General features: G+C 38.1%; 1 protein-coding gene across 3 annotated transcripts in view; it reads left to right on the forward strand.

The window, feature by feature from the left end:
• Positions 1-22,507, forward strand: part of LOC108548541 (glutathione S-transferase) — a 28,142-nt gene extending 5,635 nt beyond the window's left edge. The window contains exons 1-5 of one of the 3 annotated variants that reach the window (XM_017901551.1): positions 10,570-10,639; positions 13,769-13,923; positions 15,685-15,852; positions 21,549-21,691; positions 22,182-22,507. In XM_017901551.1, coding sequence (XP_017757040.1) covers positions 13,779-13,923; positions 15,685-15,852; positions 21,549-21,691; positions 22,182-22,349 — 624 coding nt within the window. In that variant the 5' untranslated portion in view covers positions 10,570-10,639; positions 13,769-13,778 and the 3' untranslated portion in view covers positions 22,350-22,507. Of the gene's footprint in view, positions 1-10,569; positions 10,640-13,761; positions 13,924-15,684; positions 15,853-21,548; positions 21,692-22,181 lie in introns of those variants that run through there. The other 2 variants (XM_017901553.1, XM_017901552.1) reach the window with 2 other exon arrangements.
• Positions 22,508-22,997: the final 490 nt, after the last annotated feature.

The raw sequence follows: 22,997 nt of genomic DNA on the forward strand, positions 1-22,997 counted from the left end.
GTTATCGAAAATGATTGAGTCGTAATTGACGATTTAAAAGCAGAATACCATCGATTCTACTTAGCTCTTGACACAATTTTAAGATCCAATTTGAATAATCCGCTAATTATTCTGGATCTCGTAGTTGATTTTCGAATTCCTTTCCGTGTGGACTTGTTTAATAATTTATTTATTTATTTAATACACTGTCTGGGTATTAGCCATTTATTTTGGAACAGGATTAAGTCCCAATTTAGTTTTTACCGAATTAACTTCCGGTTGCGGATAACGAAGCTTTATCAAATTCGGAAAACTATACCATAGTCGCATGTTCGCAGATAATTTTACTATCAACGAAACTTCGGTTCTACTATTTATCTTATGAAACTTGAACCTGCAATTAGTGTTGCTTCCGACAGCGACTTATCTGTCTCGAAAACACGTATAGCCAGAAATCTACGAGATACCGGCGTGTGAGTCGACTTCCGTGTATTCGTGAAACTTCATTGAAATCACTTGATTTCGTAGCAGCTGCTAACATTGTAACTCGGTGATTCGATGAAACTTTTTAATGCATCTTAAGGAGACAAACCTTTGCAATTCCGATGTTGCAATGTATAAAACGAGATTGTCGTTCCACTCGCTCTGCTTTTAGAGACATCGACGAAAGTACGGGGGACGAATTATCTTTGGAAGAAATTCTTTTATCTATCATTTCTGGTTGATTCTTTGCTGATTTTTCATTGATACTGCGCAAATTCTTCGCAGATTTTTCGCAGATTTTTCGCTAATTTTTCGCTGATTTTTCGCTGATTCTTCGCAAATTCTTCGCAAATTCTTTGCTGATTCTTCACTGATTTTTCGCTAATTCTTCGCAAATTCTTCGCAAATTCTTCGCTGATTCTTCACTGATTTTTCATTGATTTTTCGCTAATTCTTCGCAAATTCTTCGCAAATTCTTCGCTGATTCTTCACTGATTTTTCGCTAATTCTTCGCAAATTCTTCGCAAATTCTTCGCTGATTCTTCACTGATTTTTCATTGATTTTTCGCTAATTCTTCGCAAATTCTTCGCAAATTCTTCGCTGATTCTTCACTGATTTTTCGCTAATTCTTCGCAAATTCTTCGCAAATTCTTCGCTGATTCTTCACTGATTTTTCATTGATTTTTCGCTAATTCTTCGCAAATTCTTCGCAAATTCTTCGCTGATTCTTCACTGATTTTTCGCTAATTCTTCGCAAATTCTTCGCAAATTCTTCGCTGATTCTTCACTGATTTTTCATTGATTTTTCGCTAATTCTTCGCAAATTCTTCGCAAATTCTTCGCTGATTCTTCACTGATTTTTCGCTAATTCTTCGCAAATTCTTCGCAAATTCTTCGCTGATTCTTCACTGATTTTTCATTGATTTTTCGCTAATTCTTCGCAAATTCTTCGCAAATTCTTCGCTGATTCTTCACTGATTTTTCGCTAATTCTTCGCAAATTCTTCGCAAATTCTTCGCTGATTCTTCACTGATTTTTCATTGATTTTTCGCTAATTCTTCGCAAATTCTTCGCAAATTCTTCGCTGATTCTTCACTGATTTTTCGCTAATTCTTCGCAAATTCTTCGCAAATTCTTCGCTGATTCTTCACTGATTTTTCATTGATTTTTCGCTAATTCTTCGCAAATTCTTCGCAAATTCTTCGCTGATTCTTCACTGATTTTTCGCTAATTCTTCGCAAATTCTTCGCAAATTCTTCGCTGATTCTTCACTGATTTTTCATTGATTTTTCGCTAATTCTTCGCAAATTCTTCGCAAATTCTTCGCTGATTCTTCACTGATTTTTCGCTAATTCTTCGCAAATTCTTCGCAAATTCTTCGCTGATTCTTCACTGATTTTTCATTGATTTTTCGCTAATTCTTCGCAAATTCTTCGCAAATTCTTCGCTGATTCTTCACTGATTTTTCGCTAATTCTTCGCAAATTCTTCGCAAATTCTTCGCTGATTCTTCACTGATTTTTCATTGATTTTTCGCTAATTCTTCGCAAATTCTTCGCAAATTCTTCGCTGATTCTTCACTGATTTTTCGCTAATTCTTCGCAAATTCTTCGCAAATTCTTCGCTGATTCTTCACTGATTTTTCATTGATTTTTCGCTAATTCTTCGCAAATTCTTCGCAAATTCTTCGCTGATTCTTCACTGATTTTTCGCTAATTCTTCGCAAATTCTTCGCAAATTCTTCGCTGATTCTTCACTGATTTTTCATTGATTTTTCGCTAATTCTTCGCAAATTCTTCGCAAATTCTTCGCTGATTCTTCACTGATTTTTCGCTAATTCTTCGCAAATTCTTCGCAAATTCTTCGCTGATTCTTCACTGATTTTTCATTGATTTTTCGCTAATTCTTCGCAAATTCTTCGCAAATTCTTCGCTGATTCTTCACTGATTTTTCGCTAATTCTTCGCAAATTCTTCGCAAATTCTTCGCTGATTCTTCACTGATTTTTCATTGATTTTTCGCTAATTCTTCGCAAATTCTTCGCAAATTCTTCGCTGATTCTTCACTGATTTTTCGCTAATTCTTCGCAAATTCTTCGCAAATTCTTCGCTGATTCTTCACTGATTTTTCATTGATTTTTCGCTAATTCTTCGCAAATTCTTCGCAAATTCTTCGCTGATTCTTCACTGATTTTTCGCTAATTCTTCGCAAATTCTTCGCAAATTCTTCGCTGATTCTTCACTGATTTTTCATTGATTTTTCGCTAATTCTTCGCAAATTCTTCGCAAATTCTTCGCTGATTCTTCACTGATTTTTCGCTAATTCTTCGCAAATTCTTCGCAAATTCTTCGCTGATTCTTCACTGATTTTTCATTGATTTTTCGCTAATTCTTCGCAAATTCTTCGCAAATTCTTCGCTGATTCTTCACTGATTTTTCGCTAATTCTTCGCAAATTCTTCGCAAATTCTTCGCTGATTCTTCACTGATTTTTCATTGATTTTTCGCTAATTCTTCGCAAATTCTTCGCAAATTCTTCGCTGATTCTTCACTGATTTTTCGCTAATTCTTCGCAAATTCTTCGCAAATTCTTCGCTGATTCTTCACTGATTTTTCATTGATTTTTCGCTAATTCTTCGCAAATTCTTCGCAAATTCTTCGCTGATTCTTCACTGATTTTTCGCTAATTCTTCGCAAATTCTTCGCAAATTCTTCGCTGATTCTTCACTGATTTTTCATTGATTTTTCGCTAATTCTTCGCAAATTCTTCGCAAATTCTTCGCTGATTCTTCACTGATTTTTCGCTAATTCTTCGCAAATTCTTCGCAAATTCTTCGCTGATTCTTCACTGATTTTTCATTGATTTTTCGCTAATTCTTCGCAAATTCTTCGCAAATTCTTCGCTGATTCTTCACTGATTTTTCGCTAATTCTTCGCAAATTCTTCGCAAATTCTTCGCTGATTCTTCACTGATTTTTCATTGATTTTTCGCTAATTCTTCGCAAATTCTTCGCAAATTCTTCGCTGATTCTTCACTGATTTTTCGCTAATTCTTCGCAAATTCTTCGCAAATTCTTCGCTGATTCTATTAGAGTACGGGGGACGAATTATCTTTGGAAGAAATTCTTTTATCTATCATTTCTGGTTGATTTTTCGCAGATTTTTCGTTGATTTTTCGTTCATTTTTCGCTAATTTTTCGCTGGTTTTTCGCTAATTTTTCGCAAATTCTTCGCAAATTCTTCGCAAATTCTTCGCTGATTCTTCATTGATTTTTCGCTAATTCTTCGCAAATTCTTCGCAAATTCTTCGCTGATTCTTCACTGATTTTTCATTGATTTTTCGCTAATTCTTCGCAAATTCTTCGCAAATTCTTCTCTGATTCTTCACTGATTTTTCGCTAATTCTTCGCAAATTCTTCCCTGATTTTTCGTTGATTTTTCGCTGATCCTTTGCTGATTCTTCGCTAATTTTTCGCTGATCCTTCGCTGATTCTTGGACGCGAGATTTTCCAAGAGCGTTGATTGGCGTCGTCTGGCAAAACCGTGGAAAAAAGAATGCTAAGCTCCTTACTGCCGTACAGCCTGCATCATCGCCTAGCAACAGGCCTTGGTCGTCTTTGAAGCGACAATCTCGTTACCGAGGCTTCGATCTGCAGTTGCTTAATGTGATATCGACATCGGACGATGTCACGGCCAGCAATTCATCAGGCAAGTTTTTAGATTTCAGACGTAGCCCGGGTAATCTTAACAGCGACTCGATATTGATCGGGAGCGACGCGATTTTTCATTCGTTTCCTAGACGTCGAACGAAAATCATGGCTGAGAATGGATATTTAATCTCGACCGAGGAAATTCCTTATTTATTGTCACGCGAAGATTCATTATTTAAACTTACGTCGATCACTGATGAAACAGCGTAGCAGAATTACAAATGCTTCAGAGATAATAGTCAACCTCGATAATTGGAAACGAGATTGGTCCTCTTCAGAATTTTCGTCCATGTATGCACCATCTTCTGAAACCAATCGCGAAATACTACTTATTGTTAAATTAATTTAAATCCAATAATTTATTTTAAATGTAAAATTTGCAAATTAAGTTCCAATTATGTCATTTTATCTACCACTCGTAATCTATTAATTTTATCAATTGCTTTGAGAAAGTGGCAATAAAGAATCTCAGAAAATAATCAGAGTTTATGAAGATATAAAGTCATATAGAAAATTAGAAGTCTTATTCCCAAAAATAATTCGATCCTAACAAAAATCACCTAAATTATCACGATATATCCAAAATTCTTCGACTTCGAACCACTTTATCCAATCACATCAAACCATAATACCAAGATCTAAGAAATAAAAATCAATGGAGTATCAAATCTTAAATATTCATCCCCAGACACGTTTCTCTCCATCGAACCAGTATCAAAGGATGAACAGGAGAATCTGGTTCAATCGAAAGCGTTCGAATTGCAGTTCCTATTCGCAACCGTATGAATCCAGCGGACAATCGATACGAAACGCTCGTTACACGGTAATTCCTTGCCTCGAATTGGAGAAACCACCCCCTGTCCTGGTCCTGTTAATCGGTCAGACTCGCACGGAGACGCGTTTCATTTGCCATAATCCGATCTCCGAGCGGTTTAGTTATTGTCGGAGTCTGACGCTGTTTACCGGCAGCTTAATCTCGAGCAAACAATAGGAGGCGTCACAAACAGACCCGCTGGTTCGTTGCTGAGGAGTCCGGGCTGTCCGGAATACGAGGATCGAGCGATCCGTCGTTACAATTAATCCGATTAATTCCGCCCCCTTTCGCCAGGTATACGTGGCATAATTGATTTCCAGAATCATGGTTGCGCCTTTTAGCAACGCGACGAAAACCTACATCGTGATTCTTCCTACCCATGGTGTCTCTTCTGCTTCCAGTTTTGGGGTGCTAGCTGGCCTGATCTGGCTGAATTGGGGTTGTTGAAAGGCGAGACCTAGGTAACGCGAGAACCTGAGGGGTCTGTCGGGAAATAGAACACTGTTCTTGAAAATGAATTATGTTATAGCGTAATAACATGCACTTGACGTATTACACTCTTAATTTTGTATCTTATAGTACCGCAATTCCTAATATCGTATGTACAAGCTCATTCACAGTGGTCAGACCAGAGCCATTGAATTTTCGAATTGTCTGAGATTCTATAGGGCACTCCACTGACGTTTGATTCCTCATATTTCAAACAAATTTTTACTTTTTGTTTCACTGGGTTCATCGATTCAACAAAGAAACGAGTGATACAGGGAATCTTATGAGATATCATGGACTGTGGAAAAATGGAAAATTTAGAGATATTGTAGGATACCAAAAGAAATCGCGAATCGGCTATTGCCAACAAAAACAAATTGTAAACCGATCGATATCTTCTAGAAGCAAATCGAAAAAGTTATTCTATATAACAAAATTAATTTGCGTGACTCCTCTACGGGGGGGTGAAGCGTAGGTTAAGGAAAGCATAAAAGCGTGGTCCTTGATAATCAAAACAGAGTTCTTAGAAATCGGTTGTGACCAGCACAAGCGTGAGTCGCTTGGTGTTGGAAAGAGAGTTTTAAAAGAGCGCGTCTTTGTGTGTTTTCGTTATCTTGGTGTTCTTTCTCTAAGTTAAATCAGTTTACGAGTTTTGAGTTTGCGTTATCGTGTTCTTGTTCTTTCGTGAATTTTCGGTGTCTCGAGACCAGTTTCGCCATCCTACAATATTTTGTAACTTTGAAGGGCAAGTGATCTTCTTTATCACTTGTCTGTCAGACTTCGCGAAATCGAAGATCCAGTATTCAGTATTCTCGTCGATGGTTGTTATAAATTAGCTTCGTCGACTATCAGGGATAATGCGAAGAAAACGCGGATATATCGAGATGACAGAGCGCAATTTCGAGATATCGATCGAGCCGTGCGAAATCATTAGTCATTGGTCTCGATTTACGGCAACACGTTCGCGATTAGCCGGTTCTATTGACGTAAGATCGTTTGGCAGTTCCTTTCACCGTTGTCGTTCCTCGTGTTCCCACTTTTAAAACGAGGAAACCAGGCATTTCGATGCTCTGGAAATTAGTCACGTGTCGCGGCTCATTACCCTACGGGTACGTGATCCGTCGCAGTGTCTTTTGTTTAACAATCGCAAGAAGCAAGGCCGTCGAATCTTCGGCATTTATAGTCCCATCTCTTAAACGAACGCTAAATGCGTCATGATTCAACGTCACTTCCGTCATTAGCAACGCGATTCCCAGTCGTAGCCAGCCTTCGTCGTTCAAAACTCGATCCTTCGTACTAGCGATATCGAAACAGATTCTGACGCAGATTGCCATTTAAATACAAGGACGCGTTGTGTCAGCAATGAATTTCTAAGTATAACCCTAATGCATGAAACCAATCATTATCACGTAACATACAAATTACCTATCTGTGATATTGCAATTTGTTAAATGAACGTAAACAGTTGCACTGAGATAAAACGATCGGTGTTAGGCTTGTAATTACAAATCTTGCAGTGTTTACTGAGCAAGATGTAAGATACTTACGATATGTATACAGACATATGTAATTATTTACAGCGATACTGATATTGCAATAATAATAAAGTGGTAAAGATATTAATTTCATCGATAACAGCTGTATATCTTCAGGGACTAGGAAGACGAGGAGTTAGGATTTCACAGAGTTAATGTTAAATCTGATGTATTTGCACTTGACGATTTTTTAGCTAAAGAAGGGTAAGAGTTGAAAAATTTTCTGCTATAAGGCTGATGATATTTTTTGAGCAGTAAAGAAGAAATCGTATAATAATTGACAAGTAGAATTATTTAATTTCGATACCTCGCACACTGTTACATTATTTTAAATTTGATATATTAACTAATATCGAACTTCGAAATTTTATCAAATTGAGAAATGAAGGGCGTCTCTTAATGTTAAATCTGATGTAAGTTACCGGATAAATTTTCAAAGCAGATACCTCAGAATTTTATCTGACAGTCTATAAAGAAGAAGCATACTACGTAGCTTGAAATTTCCATTGAAATCAGCATCTCTAACTTGAGATCCACTTCCTACCAAAATTAACAAAAATAACAGAATAAAACCTATACCTTATTTAACTAATCACAGTACATACAAATACAGGAAACAAACTCGAGATGTAATGCAATATCGAATTCGTACCCTCGGTAAGCACTACAGTCTACATCCACACAATCTACGTCAACGCTTTTCACAACTTTCCAACCACCTTTCCTTTCAGAAATCTCCATTTCCTACGTATGTACCTCGAACTACACCTACATTCTTGCATTCACGATTTTCCCAAGTCTTCGCGAGCCAGCCCTTTCATTCTACCCAGCTTCAACCCCTAAACTTCTCACGGGTACACAACAGACCATCGGTCTACCGACCGAGCTCGAAACGTTTCGGAGCGCAATGAGAAGAAGCTTCTAAACCATAGTGAAAGCGATGGAACACGGAAATCGGACGGGTCGAAGTTAATTTCGGCTATCAGCGAGCCCTCGCCAATGAATCTCGACGATTTCCGCAAGCATATTCGACTTATCTGCACAAGCACGCCTCGACGTCTCGATAACACCCTCTTCTGCACGCACGAGAACACGCAACCACCTCGTTACCCTCGAAACCAACGGTCAGAGATCTCGTGGACGAGATTAAAATCCGTTAAATCCGGAAGCGACTTACAAGGATTGCGGCAGCCCCAGAATTGCAGGATTTGTGGGCGGACTGTGAGAATTCCGCGGAAGGACGTATTTCGAAACATAACAGGTTGCTGTAATTTTTACTTCCACTGATAATTGAAAGCAATTTCAGCGGTGAATGAAAAATTCTGTTAAGAAATTATTTTAGTACTTAAAACCTTTCTATTATATTTATATAAACTGCTGTTTGTAATTGAAGACTTCTATGTTCTCTCGTAAATTGTGATTTTAATCAATATAGGTTATAAAAGGCTGTTTCCAATTAGCGTCCCCAATTTTTATTCGATTTCAAAGTGGCACGTGTCGAAATAAAGTGGTGTGAAAGCAAACTGTGTAAAAATAGCACGTAGTTATGTATTATCGATTATAGATTCTAGATTTCGATTGTGAATTAGGATATTTAGCTGAGATAGCTTGGAAACAGCAATTTTCTAATTGATCTCCAAATTTTTCTTCGATTTTGACGTGTCATGTGCAAAATAAAGTGACAGGTATCCATATGATACAAGCATACTGTGTAGTTACGTATTATCATTGAGATAGCTTGGAAACAGCAATTTTCTAATTGATCTCCCAATTTTTCTTTGATTTTGACGTGCCATGTGCAAAATAAAGTGACAGGTATCCATATGATACAAGCATACTGTGTAGTTACGTATTATCGGTTGTAGATTCTAGATTTCGATCGTAAATTAGGATATTTAGTTGAGATAGCTTGGAAACAGTAATTTTCTAATTGATCTCCTAATTTTTCTTCGATTTTGACGTGCCATGTGCAAAATAAAGTGACAGGTATCCATATGATACAAGCATACTGTGTAGTTACCTATTATCGGTTGTAGATTCCAAATTTCGATCGTAAATTAGGATATTTAGTTGAGATAGCTTGGAAACAGTAATTTTCTAATTGATCTCCTAATTTTTCTTCGATTTTGATATGCCGTGTGCGAAATAAAGTGACAAGTGTCCATATGGTATTACGATACTGCGTAGTTATATATTATCGATTGTAGATTGTAGATTTCGATTGTCAATTGCAATATTTAGTTGACATAACTTAGAAAAGGCAGCTTTTTAATAGTTTATCCAATTCTTCTTCGATTTTGACGTGTCATGTGCAAAATAAAGTAACAGGTACAAAAATACTACGTAGTTACCTAATATCGATTCTAAATTCTAAATTTCGACTGTCATTTGCAATATTTAGTTGATATAACTTAGAAAAGGCAGTTTTTTAATAGTCCTCTCAATTTTTTTTTCGGTTTTGACGTATCATGCGCGAAATAGAGTGGTGCGAATACATTCGCAAAATGAAACTGCGTAGTTTCCCAATATCCATTGTTTTTTTTAATTTACCTTTTCTAAAATGTATTTTTTCTGGGTGATCCGTGAGAAAACTGGAGAGAAACGAGCCATCAGTCCGATTTGACAAATCGCGACGCGTATTTATCCGAGGATTTAGCGATTTACCTGCAGCTTTTAACGACCAGTGAATTTGGAATGGTTCGAGTTCCCTTTGTTTCCAGCAGATTCTCCCTTTGTTTTCGAGTATCCTTGGACTGCATTTTAATTGGACTCGGATATTCCTTTGTATCTTCATCCCTTAAATGCTTCTGTTCTTTTCGGGGATAGATCTGTTTTCCTCTCGCGTTCAAGGTGTTTGGGCTCCTCCCATTTCCTCCTCTGTGTATATTTGTCTCTTCTGCCTTCGTTATTTCTTCAACGAGACCTTCAAAATCCTCTTTCATAGCAAGATGTATCGTATCAATTGAATCTGTGTAGCAAAATATATCGAAACGATCAGATTCCTATATATTTCGATTTCTTCGTGTAACAAATATCTTCATATCTTTCGTAACGTTAACTTTGTGATATTTCCCTTTTACTATCACTTACAAAATGGTGACTCTTCATTTTGATGTCAATAAAAAGCTTGCTTAATATAATTTACACATTTTCGTTGATAAAAATCTTCAAACTTTTGCTGAGAAAAATAATAATCACTTGAAATCGATGATGAGAAGAGATTTATTAAATTTAAGGATGTGGGGTCTGAATATTTACCTTCGATATTTTTAATGCAGCGAATAAATTATTGCAAAGTTGGAAGAAGAAGGTTGGAAGATTTTTCTGTTAGCATGTTAGTTTTGAAATTAATAGAGAATAAAAATGGCTAAATATTTAAATACATATATATGGCTTCTAGGATATCACATGTGACCCATAAACAGCTGAACTAAATATACAAAACAGAGGCAGTAAACTCTTACCCTTTACAACACAATTAACTGATAAAACCTAGATTAGATTAGATTGGAGTTGGTAAAATTTCCAATTTTTAGATATTGCCGTGTGTCAACGTCACTCGTATCAGTATCTCGTAGAAGCTCGCTAGAAGTACACACCGAAAGATTCATTTCGAATTATCGATACGTCACGTGAGTATAATTAATTTTCCAATATTTCGATATCCCATTCTCAACCTACCAGTCTGTCGATTAACGCGAAAAACGAAAAGACGATTAATCAATGTTCTCAGTGACAAACTATTCTCCAACTGTCACGTGTTACACGAATTTTTCCATATTTTCCATATTTTCCATTTGCAGTCGAATATTATTTTTAATCGAATCTTAAAGAGAGAAGTTCGTTATCCTAACAACAATTATGTACCATGTATCGAGGAATCATCCCTCTTTCTCTTCACTTCTATGAATTTTACGTTAAATTTGTTATATCTCAGTGTCGCGAGTGGTTGCAGAGAAAAGAGGGGATGGAAACGAGATGACTATTTTTTAATATTTTCTGTCGGTAATTGAAAAATTTCTGATTGAATCCTGAGGGAAGAAGCGACAGGAAATGGGTATCGTGATAAGAACGCGATGACTATCGATTATCATGATTAAATTAATATCAATTTAATGATCATCCCTCGGTCTTTTAGGTTTCCGCGAATCCTACATCGAATTCGCCATTCGATGTCGCGAGAGGCCTCAGAAGAAAGGAAAATGCGAAAAAGATCACATTTTCCCATATTTTCCATCGGTAATGAGACACTCTGCGATCGAATCGTAGAAATAAAAATAATATTGCGAAAACAAACATTTATTATCGACATGTTAATATTTATTTCACGATCATCCCTCGATCTTTTCGTTTCCGCGAATCCTCCATCGAATTCGCCATTCGATGTCACGAGAGGTCTCAGAAGAAAGGAAAAAGCAAAAGAGATCCCATTTTCCCATATTTTCCATCGGTAATGAGACACTCTGCGATCGAATCGCAGAAATAAAAATAATACCACGAGAACACTTATTATCGACAAGTTAATATTTATTTCACGATCGTTCTCTTCCCTGATGGGGTATCAAATTCAGCATGTAATACCACGCGAAACCGCAGAAGAAAAGAAAGGAGAACGGAAAAAGAATCGCGTTTCTCTATGCTATCCATCGATAATTGAATATTTTCCTGATCGAATGGTAAAAATAGAATGGGGTATCACGGTAATAACCGATATCGATTGCCACTGTTAAATTAATATCTATCCACGATCATCCCTCTGCTTCCGCGAGTTTCGTGCGAAAATTCTCTTAGAAATTCTTCTTAATCGAATCGCGCAAAGAGAACGAGCATCGCGATATCGATTACCGCGATTCGATTTAACATCTGCTCCATCGATCTTTACTCTCCTCGCTGCCGCGAATCTCATTTGGAATTCGTGGCGAAACACCGCGAGAGACCGCAGACGAAAGGCAAGAGGGTTGGATAAAGGAGCGACACAAAAGTCGGCGCACGTTAGGTCACAAAGAAAAAGAGCGATACCGGAATCTCTCTGTTCCTTGCGTTTCCTTTTCATTCAACCCTCTCGTTCGCCTCGCGATATTAATTTCACCGGAACTTTCACTTCCGCCTGCGGCTTTTCAATCCTAGAACGCGTCTGCTCGTTAAATAAAACGCGGTAACCTTAGCACGTGAGCAAAGCACGAGATAATTAATTTCCCGGCACGAGAACGCCGGTCCCCCTTGAATATTAATTCCTGCTCATGTGACTCGCGAATGAAGATAATGGTAAAAAGCAGAAATAGACGAATCTGCCGATTATTCTTCCTGCAAATTCTCTCTGAAAATCCGTATACCCGTATCACCCCATAGAAACGCGTCTCACGCCATGGAAACACGTTTACAAATCGGTGCCCATGGCGAACGAATAAACAACGGTTGTTTCTTATTTTATCGCAATTTACTCCGGAAGAATGCTGCTGTCTCGATCCCCGGATGCTGTGCTGTCTCGTCGAGAGAAATTCGAGGAGAAATATTTGAGCAAGCGCGTCCGTCGTGTTTCACGCCATAAAATGGAAGTTAGGAGGAGAATCGGATGGGTGTTACGCGTTGCAGCATCGACTCGCGATACAGGGGTGAGAAAGGGGTTGCAAGGGGGTACTAGAGGGGATGGAAAATCTTGCCAGAGGGTGAAAAGGCTCGCGGTCACTGGGTTTCTCGAGCTCTTCCGCTTTTAACGTCTGATTTCCTCGCTTAGGGGCGGAAAACGCGAGACGTCGCGGCCATTGTCCGACCATTCCAAGAATATCCGGTGGAACTTGCCGAGATTCGGATATTCTTCTCGTCACTCTTATCTCGAGTCTCCTTGTAAATTTGTGTCAAATTTTTGGATACCCTCGTAAATTTCTTCCAGCTTAAACGCGTCTTTCGATATCTCCTCGTTTTCGTGTCTTCTGTGATTTATGAAATTATTTTTCCTCAACTCAGAAGGATATTTCTGTACCTCGAAATTTGCATACCTCGAAGGTGTATCTTCTCTTTACGATTTTTACGCATTTTATGGCTATATTTTTAGCAAGGGAATCGGGGGGTCGTAAGGGGATCAAATATTTGCTCGCGGAATTCGCTCGTGCACGCCGAGTAAAAAATTATTTCGCATTTATCGCGGTGTCAGAGAAGAATACTCCGGATTTTTTCCATTTTTGTAATTCGTCATCGTGACATCGGGGGAACGGTTCGAAGCTGGAAAGCATCCGGATCAATGGGAATCTCGTTTCATCCTTCCCTTAGAGCGTTTTTCAGTAATCCCTTTAACCTTACGTCATCTCGGATAGATTGATGAGTCGTTCGCAAAGGTTCGGATAAAAAATTGCTTTCCGTTCGGTTTAATTGCCCCGTTGTTGTCCATTACTTGCAACCGGTTGCAAATTCGTTAAAAATCCCCCGCGGACAAAGGGTACTCCCATAAACGAAATTCCATTCAATATTTCATTTGTAACCTTTATGACTATCCCCTTTCTGTCGTATATCGTTTCAAAGCGATGGTGGCCTGGTGGAAAAATCGTGAAAAATATTCGAATCAAGTGGAATTCCGTGCCACGTGCTATTTCAAAATTTTACAATTATTTAATCATCGTTATGCCGTATTAAAACCATCAATTCCGATTATGCAATTGTCAAACGTTAATTATATGGATAATATTAGATATGGATATTATAGTGGATAATATTAATATAAAGTAGCAATTGTAGAGAAAAATTACAGAATTTTTACAAGTTTACAGGTGAGGAAAAATGAGCGAGGGACAGCCGAGGTACAAATTGATCTACTTTAACTCCCGTGGTCGTGCCGAGCATATCCGCTACATATTTGCATACGCTGGCATCGACTATGTCGACGAGAGGATCCCTAAAGAACGATGGCCTGAATTGAAGAAATGTAAGTGCACGGAATCGATATTTTCCCTTCATCGTTCGACTCTACGATTCTATTTCGTCGAGCTTAGTCCAACTTTCGCTGCTACAACGCTTCTCTTTCACGCGAAGATCCGAATTACGTATTTAAAGTGGTATTTCGCATATAATACACCCTTCTTTTGTATCAATGACCACTCGCGAGTCTACGATTCGACGAGAATATTTTCAAAAATCGTATAGACACTGAATCAAAATTTATCGTCACAGTAGTATATAATCGAATATTATTCAATTTTGTCGGATTTTTTACTTTCTTGTCACCCGGTAGATTGAAGAGGAAAATATAACATAGTCAGAAACGGGAACAACCTGTTAGATCGGAAACTTAATACTACCAAGACTTATACGAAAGTAGAGATATAATTAGCAAGTTTTCGAAATATTCAAAAATCTTTTGTACCCAAGAAATATTCTCTTTTTAATCCTAAAATCGAAGAAGATAATACTCGTAAGGTTTATGCAGAGTTTGTTGAAAATTATTAAAATGTCTGTGAGATGAGGAAAATTTTATTTGTCGTGTTTTCCTCGTAAAGCTTTTAATCACAAAGAAGTGCAATGGTAAATTGCATCGGATAACGCGAGATCGACTCGTTTATGAATCAATCAGACCGTTGAAAAATAAAGAACCTGCGTTTTACCGGATTATAACACTGGCCGAGAGTAATAACAGTTAATCAACTCGGTTCTCCGAATCGATTCTGTAAATGTGAGACACAGGAATTGGTTTTCACGTTTGCGAGATGTATTCATCGAGTCTTTCATTTTAATTCAAGATCGTCGTAACGTGTAGTTTTCAGTATTTCTTCCGCGTCTCGCATCGTGCGACGAGAATTCTCTATTCGCAGTCATAAATCCAGTCGTTGATGCGTAGACAGCACTGGGCCCGTAGAGTCTACGTAAAAAGAAAATTAATCGCGTATTTATAAAATTAAACAATATAATTCAAATTTACTTCGATTTTTCGCAAAGACAAAACAATTTTTAAACCCATTTATACCTATCAATTGACTTTCTATTCCTCTTAAAAGCAACTATGACACCCCGAAACACGTGGGTCATCCCTTAAACGCGAAAATTTTAATTAAATTTGAAAATTAATAGAAAGAAAAATTCCGAATATATGAAATAAATTACCTCGACTAAATATCTGAAAGTTTCTAAAAATTTTCTAAACATTTTTTGAAAAGGGTTCTCAATGAATATCCACAAAGAAAAGTCTACGTTATAGAAATGAGTAAAGGTATTTTCAAGTAGCTCTTAGAAGCAACTATGAGACCCCGAAACACGTGGGTCATCCCTTAAACGCGAAAATTTTAATTAAATTTGGATCTGAATAGAAAGAAAAATTCCGAATATATGAAATAAATTACCTCGACTAAATATCTGAAAGTTTCTAAAAATTTTCTAAAAATTTTTTAAAAAGGGTTCTCAATGAATATCCACAAAGAAAAGTCTACGTTACAGGAACGAGGAAAGGTATTTTCAGGTAGCTCGAGACCACCATTGAAATTTGTAGAAAATGCGAAAGATGCGTTTCTCCATCCGCGGGGATGGTGAAAAGGAAGAGACATGTCTGTGTTTCGTTACTAGGCCGCGTTGATTAAAACCCGAGCGATTTTCGCCCGCTATTCACGGGAACGCAACGCCCTCGAAAGCCGTGTGCGATTTCCTATCGACCGTTCCTCCTCTGCACACCGTTCATACGAACTATGTTTGTTCTTAGCAATGCCTTATGGAATGCTGCCTGTGCTGGAGATAGACGGGAAACCGATAGCGCAGAGCAACGCGGTGGCGAGATACTTGGCGAGGAAGCACAATCTAACCGGAAGAGACGAATGGGAGGCGATGATGTGCGACGTGCTCGTCGATACTCTTGGAGATTTGAAGCAAAGTGAGTAGCTAACAGGATGACTTTCCGTTTGTTCCACAGAGACCAGAATTCATTGGCGAGCAGACGATTTTAGATAAGATACGCGAGATAGGTTCTTCGCTGCCACTTTGCTTTGTAGGTTTCAACTAGTGTTTCACTAGTATTCCCCTAGCGTTCGAGATCGCGTCGTGATACGTACGGATGTATAGAAACGGAGGATAGAAGAGATTCATAGAAGTACAGTGCGTTCGTGAAAAGAAGGCACAGCGAGTTTACATCCTTATGGCTGATTAACTCCACTGACACTGTCATCGTCACAGACAGTGACTGCCATTGATCGAAGATGTTGAGGAAGATCATCGGTCACCGTTTTCTGTGATCAAGGGAGAATCAGCGGAGTTAATTAATCGCGACGCTGTGCCTTCTTTCCTCGAACGCACAATAGAACTTTCTTAGCACCAGAACTGGCAATTAGGAACTGAACCAGTAGGACCGTGGTGCTTAGGTTAACGAAATCAAATTAATATCGTCGACTGGACAATTTTAAATAATATAGATAAGGCCTAGTGAGTAGAGATTCGAAAATTTCGGGATTTTTGGGATTTCATAATGGATCGGGTGCCATATTGGTCACTCGTGACTGGAGCTTACGTTCTCAGTAGGGCCACGATGCTCAGGTTAACGAAATCAAATTAATATCGTCGACTGGACAATTTTGAATAATATAAATATATAGACGATATCGTGAATTATGCGACCATAGCCTAAATTGCGCAATACTTCGGTGAATTTCGCAGTTACAGTTAATAAATACGAAGAATTTTATTCATTCGTGCCGAGTAAACAAACTTTTTAGATTTTTCGTGCGTTTAGCATCTTACGCATTTCGAGACTAGAGGATTTTATCATAAATAAAATGAACCAGTTAAAATGACTTGTATTTTCATACGGCTCGAAACGGGATTATACGTAATCTATTTATCTTCGAGATATCGCTACAGTTATTATCATTTACGGATAATACGTTTAGCAAGTCACTGCAAAGTGGCTCCGGGATTAGTACCGGATTACTCATAGTGAACAGTCGATGTGTTACGTGTCTATTATTTTTGATAACGTGTATCAAACGTAAGCGTGTTCTCTTGATATTCTCCTTTTGGATTTCTCATTCAAAATTAACCAAAATTGGGATTATGTGTTTTAATTGTAAAATAACTACGATATATATATTCTCTATTAAAGTCTTTTATTACTCAAGGAAGATATATGTTCCTTTGAGTGCTTTTCTATAGAGACTGGGACCGATTTGAGAGAGAGTGTCAAGAGGGTTCGTGACGCGGTTCGCCTAAACGCCCAATCCTTATCGAATGTTTATATAAACATTCGTTCTCGGAATTTAAATCTCACAAACTATTTATTCATACCTCATATCCTAGATTGATTTTTGTATACAACTAAACTTATCTTTTCAATATTAACAATATAACAAATGATATCTTTCTCTCTCTTCAAATTCAGTTTTTGAAACTGAACTTTTAGAATTCAGAAATTCGTATTGTAGATTTTACACTCGACGATTTTTTGGCTAGAGAAGAGTAGAAATTCAAAGATTCTCTACTAAAAAACTGACGATACTTTTTTGAGCAGTAAATAAAGAATTGTAGAATTATTTGATTTCGATATCTCGCATTCCAAATTTTATGAAATGGTGACTGAAGCTCCCCTCTCGAGTGCAAAGGGTTAATAAAGTGGCGTTTTGCTGCTAGGTAACTGTTTTATTTTCGCTATATTCTGGTAGGCGACTGCGTGAAAAATTCATCCCTTGCTGCTTTATAGGGTGTGTTGCCTCCTCCGTGGCCTCGTCTTCGTGTGTCGGTAGCCTCTTCGCTTGAACTCCGGTTCAGACACCTCAGCTTAGCATCTAAACATCCCCATCTATGGTTGTTGTCTTTGGACCTGAGCGATGTCTTCCTAAAACTGCAACGAAAGGCTTTCTCCCGCCGAAAGACAATGAGCAGCGGTGAAAGTTGCCCACAATATGATTGTGGTAGATTAGTGTACAACGGTGTTAACTCGTAATTAGTACTCGATGTGCCAAATGGCGTTTCGCTGGTTGTTCGAAACATAAGTGGTTTCACGAAGGATCTTCCCGAGAGTCTCCTTATTGTACTCATCGATGAAGTAGGTCTCTGGTAATTATTTTATTTCTTCCGAGATAATGGGACAATCTTATCTGAAATGACTCGTAAAAGTCTTATACGAGACCGTAAAAACCGAGTGGGGTAGTATCAGTTTCTTAGATATCGATAATAGAGCGAAAAACAAACAACTGTTGCACGATTTTGCGAAATTCCTCGGTGATTTCGCGTGTTCGAGGAAAAGTGTTAACTACCGAGGGAAAACGGGTCGATAATATAAATTATTAGCGTGTCGAAGTTTGAAGCTTCCTGAATTTTGTGCAGGGATTTTGCACGTAAAAGTTAAATAGTTCTCTATCCAGCGGGTTAAATCGAGTTCGTAAATTCACACTTCATACTTCGAAATGGATAGAGCTGCTGTGAAGTTTCCGGATAATGATAAAATCTCTCGAAACCAATCATCCATCGTACAAGGCCTCGTGCATTCTATTCTTCGGAATATTCTCTTGTTAAATTAATTACGAAATAATTATATCAACATCTACCAATCTTTTTTCTTCAAAGAATAAAATTATTAAAAAATTATCAAAAGTTTCTTCGATTACTTAGACAACAAGAGTGTCAACCTCTATCAGGATTGTGGGTAAAAAGAGATAACTATCGTTCTCTATAATTATCTTTAGTCTATTCTTAGGAAGGTATATCTTCTGTATTCTACCTGTACGCAGAGAAAGGCTAAACTAGAACGATGAAAAAAGGTATGCAATTTCACCTCGTCCTGATTTCATATATAGTATCAAGCACGAATTTCTTATTATTCAAAAGATAAGTTTGGTTATGTGCAATAATCAATCCCGAATATACGGCGTGAATAAATAGCTAGACTTAATAAACAGAAATAAATAGCAAGACTTGGATTTCGAGGACGAATATTTATAGAAACGTTAGATAAGAATTGGGGATTTAGGCGAACTGCATCCCGTACCCTCTTGACCCTCTCTTGCTAGTCGGTCACTCGCTATAGAGAAACACTCTAGAGAGAAGGATATAACTTCCTTGAGTAATAAAAGTAATAAAAGAATTGAAAAGAGAATTATATATATCCTAGTTATTTCGCAATTATAAACCCATAATTCCAATACTTATTTCTATTTGCTTCTTTACTTATTCTATCAAAGGGTGAATTTTCCTATCTTTGCACAACGAAAATTTACAGAACAGAATATTGGGATTGTGGGTAAAAAGAAATAACTATCGTCCTTTATAATTATCTTTATTCTATTCTTAGGAAGGTATATCTTCTGTGTTCTACCTGTACGCAGGGAGAGATAAAACTAGAGCAATGAGAAAGGGTATGCAATTGCAGCTCGTTCTAGTCCCCTAATTCCTATCTACATCACAAAATAAACACTTCGATGCATAGTTCAAATATATATCTATTTCTCCTAAGAGACTGATTTTTGTATATATCTTGATGTTAAAGGGGTTATTACGCAAGGAATAGTAGTCAGTGAAAAACTGTGAAAAACTGTGTAGATCTTTATTGAACGGGCGAATGGTTAGAACTGAACTGTTCAGGGTCTCGCAGGTCAAAAGTCGTCTTCAGAAGACTGGTGACAAAAGACGATTGGTGACAAAAGACAGAACATTGAGGGAAGGGATCGCCCCCACACCGCTGGAATGTAGAATTTGTTTCACTATTGAATTTTACCATGACACTTGAAAATAAGACGTATCTTATTTTCAACTACCTCTGTTACCAAGTATTCCAATGCAGTGCAGTAATCGTGGCTATGGAAATTTCTTTTCTGTGGATGCTACAATTATGAACAACCTCTTCATACGACCACTTAATCCAGTTTATCTGCCGCAGCAATCTCCATGCACGATTCATTTGCAGGATGATTTGCACCGGTAACACGACAGGACCCCGTTCCTCTCAACGTCTCTCGGCTTCTGCTCCTCGTCAAAGCACTCCCTCGATAAACGCTTGCTATCCGCGGAAGGAGCGAAAACAACAAAGTCTTGCTCAATGATCGAGCACGGGAAGATCCTGCTACGCGATAACGTTACTAATTTCCAATTACGATATGCGTGATTGCGAAACATCGGCCATTTGCATAATGCGTTAACGATCCGCGCGTAGATCGCATAAATTGAAAGGAACGGAATCACTCGAAACTCATGCAACTGTGTGCGCAGGTGTAGTTTCGTTCTTTGACGCCAGCAGCTTAATATCGGTCGAACTGTGAAAAATCGCGGAGGCAAAAGAATTTTGTATAAATCGAAGGGAACTGCTACGTACCATCGCGGAGGCAAAAGAATTTTGTAGGAACCAAAGGGAACTGCTACGTACCATCGTGGAGGCAAAAGAATTTTATATAAATCGAAGGGAACTGCTACGTACCATCGCGGAGGCAAAAGAATTTTGTAGGAACCAAATGGAACTGCTACGTACCATCGTGGAGGCAAAAGAATTTTATAAAAATCGTAGGGAACTGCTACGTACCATCGCGGAGGCAAAAGAATTTTGTAGGAATCGAAGGGAATTGCTACGTACCATCGCGGAGGCAAAAGAATTTTATAAGAATCGAAGGGAACTGCTACGTACCATCGCGTAACAGCGTGATCCTTCCTCAGCTTCCCATTTTTCCCTTCTCTTCGCGGTGTATTGGTGGAAAATAATCGCGTCGATATCGTTTCGCGATTAAAACTCCATCCACCAGTGCAAATCGCGCAGGTGTATTCCGTATTCCTTTTTCTTCTTTCCGTGTTTACGTTCCTCGATCGGCTTCGTGCCGTCGATGGTTCGCGATTCGATGCACCTGAACAGCTGGAACATCGCAGATTTTTCTACGCGATAATGAGCGTGTTCCCGATGGCCTGCTTTAAACCGTGTCGATTGCCATAACGATCATCGGCTAGCGAACGTCGTTGTAACGCCTACGCGAGTCCTATTCCTATTTTCCTTATTTTATCTCTAGTACGTCGCTGCATAACTGCGAGATATATGTCGGAAATTCTCAGAGACTGCGAAGCATTCGCGAATACTTGGAATATGTTAATAATTATTGAGCAAGAGACCAGATACGAAACAGCGAGGCGTCTCTGGATATTCAACGATGAAACGCTTCTGCCATAATCTCGTCATGATCCTCCCAAAATTGTTTACTCGAATTTACTTTATTGACTCTGATTCCACTTGTGATCTCGGAATCTTGATATCCCTGAGCGAATTTCACCGACTATAAATTCAACGAGAAATAGTATAAAAATGGGAGGAAGAATTAGGTAATTTCTTTTTCTACCAATCGTAATAAGCGACGTTGGTCACCCGAAAGGTTCGCCAAGTTTCTGGGAAACTTATCACGGCGGTAACGAAACGTTATGGCTGAAATAGCATAAGCTATGGAACCGAGTTGGAGGAAAGTAGAAAAGGGCGAAAAGGAAGAAGGAATCGTGGAAACCACGAGAGACGTGGACACGTTTCTTTTTTCGCAACTTATTGCTTCATCTTTTTCTCTTCCTGCTAGCAAGAGACAAATGAACGCTACAGTTGCCGTCTCATATGCGTTCCAGTTATATCCCAGTACCGCACCGAGGAGGACCTCTTCAAGAAAGAGGAGAAGAAGGCGAAACTTCTGAAAGAAACGATACCATTTTACTTGAACAAGTTCGAGCAGACTGTCGGTGAGAATGGAAGTTACACCGTTGGATCCACGGTGAGTCGTTGCCAGTCGCTGTGAATCGTTGTTCCGCCGGGTTTAATATTAAGATCTTTATCGTTTGCGCAAAAAATTCCGGAGACGAGAAATATCTATGTCAAGTTATTAATACAACATTCTTGGAAAACTTCGTAGTGACGAAAGTAACTTTAACTCGTGGAAAAAGCGTGTATATTTTTAAATGCACAGGCATCTTGCTATTTATCTCTTCAAACACTTCTTAAATGAATTTATTAGAATCCTGATTCCCTCGATAATTCTTCTCGATAATTTCTTCAGCTCAAAGCTTAAAGTTTGCGTTGCAAACGAAATCAAAATTCAGATCCATGAAATCGACGAATAAAAGAATTCTGGCTCGTTACTTCTAAAATATCACGTTATAAATATATTCCAATTTTCCCCAATTTTTAAACATTTTTGCAGCTTTGAAATAGCGTATTGAAAATGTTTTCAAGAAGTAATAACTTATCTTTCGATTGTGTTTTAGACAACGTGGGCGGATTTCGTTTTCGCAGTGGCCCTTGAAAACTTCGAGAATATTTTTGGCGCAACAGCTTTAGAGAATTATCCAAGTCTGCGAGCGTTGAAGAAAAGGGTTCACGAGATACCCGCCATCGTTGCTTGGCTGGCTAAACGACCACACACGGAATTTTAAGAATTTCAAAATTACGCGCCATGAAAGGAGAACTAATACATATCCTTACTCTCTGTGCACGCTTGGTCAAGTATCGTTGTGTTGGTCAGCGTTCCGAGTTACAGATGTAGAATGTAACGATTTCGTTGAGAAAATGATAATCTGTAAGCGAGTTGAAAGTTAAACAGTAGAATGTCACAGTTTTTCTTCCTTTGTAACAAGTATTACGTGTTTTAAAGGACTCGATATAGTAAATGTGCGTTTACAATGTAGAGAATCTCGAGATAAAATGGCGCCATTTTCCATAATTTAATCTTCGAAGATTGACATTTGAAAAAGTAACGTGTTTTTCTTAACGACTTGTACATAAGTTGTAAATAATGTACACAGTTACATCCTGTTCTTCGTTTATTCGAACAACTTCCGTTCCATTGGTATTTCGATTTATTTAATATCGTCATCGAATATGAATTTACTAGATTGTGCAGTGTTAGTGTCGAGACAAAATATGGCTTTTCGTTTAAAAATAATATAAAACCAAGAAAAATGATTGGAAATAGATAAAACGGTTATATCATCGTTCGTATCGAAGTACGAGAAAAATAATGAAAAATAATTATTTACAATTATTTGTAGATAAATGTTAAGTGATGCTTATCTCGAGACACT

The sequence above is a fragment of the Eufriesea mexicana genome, unplaced genomic scaffold (genome assembly GCF_001483705.2).
Source record: "Eufriesea mexicana isolate 0111107269 unplaced genomic scaffold, ASM148370v2 scaffold1643, whole genome shotgun sequence".
Taxonomy (NCBI): Eukaryota; Metazoa; Arthropoda; class Insecta; order Hymenoptera; family Apidae; genus Eufriesea; species Eufriesea mexicana.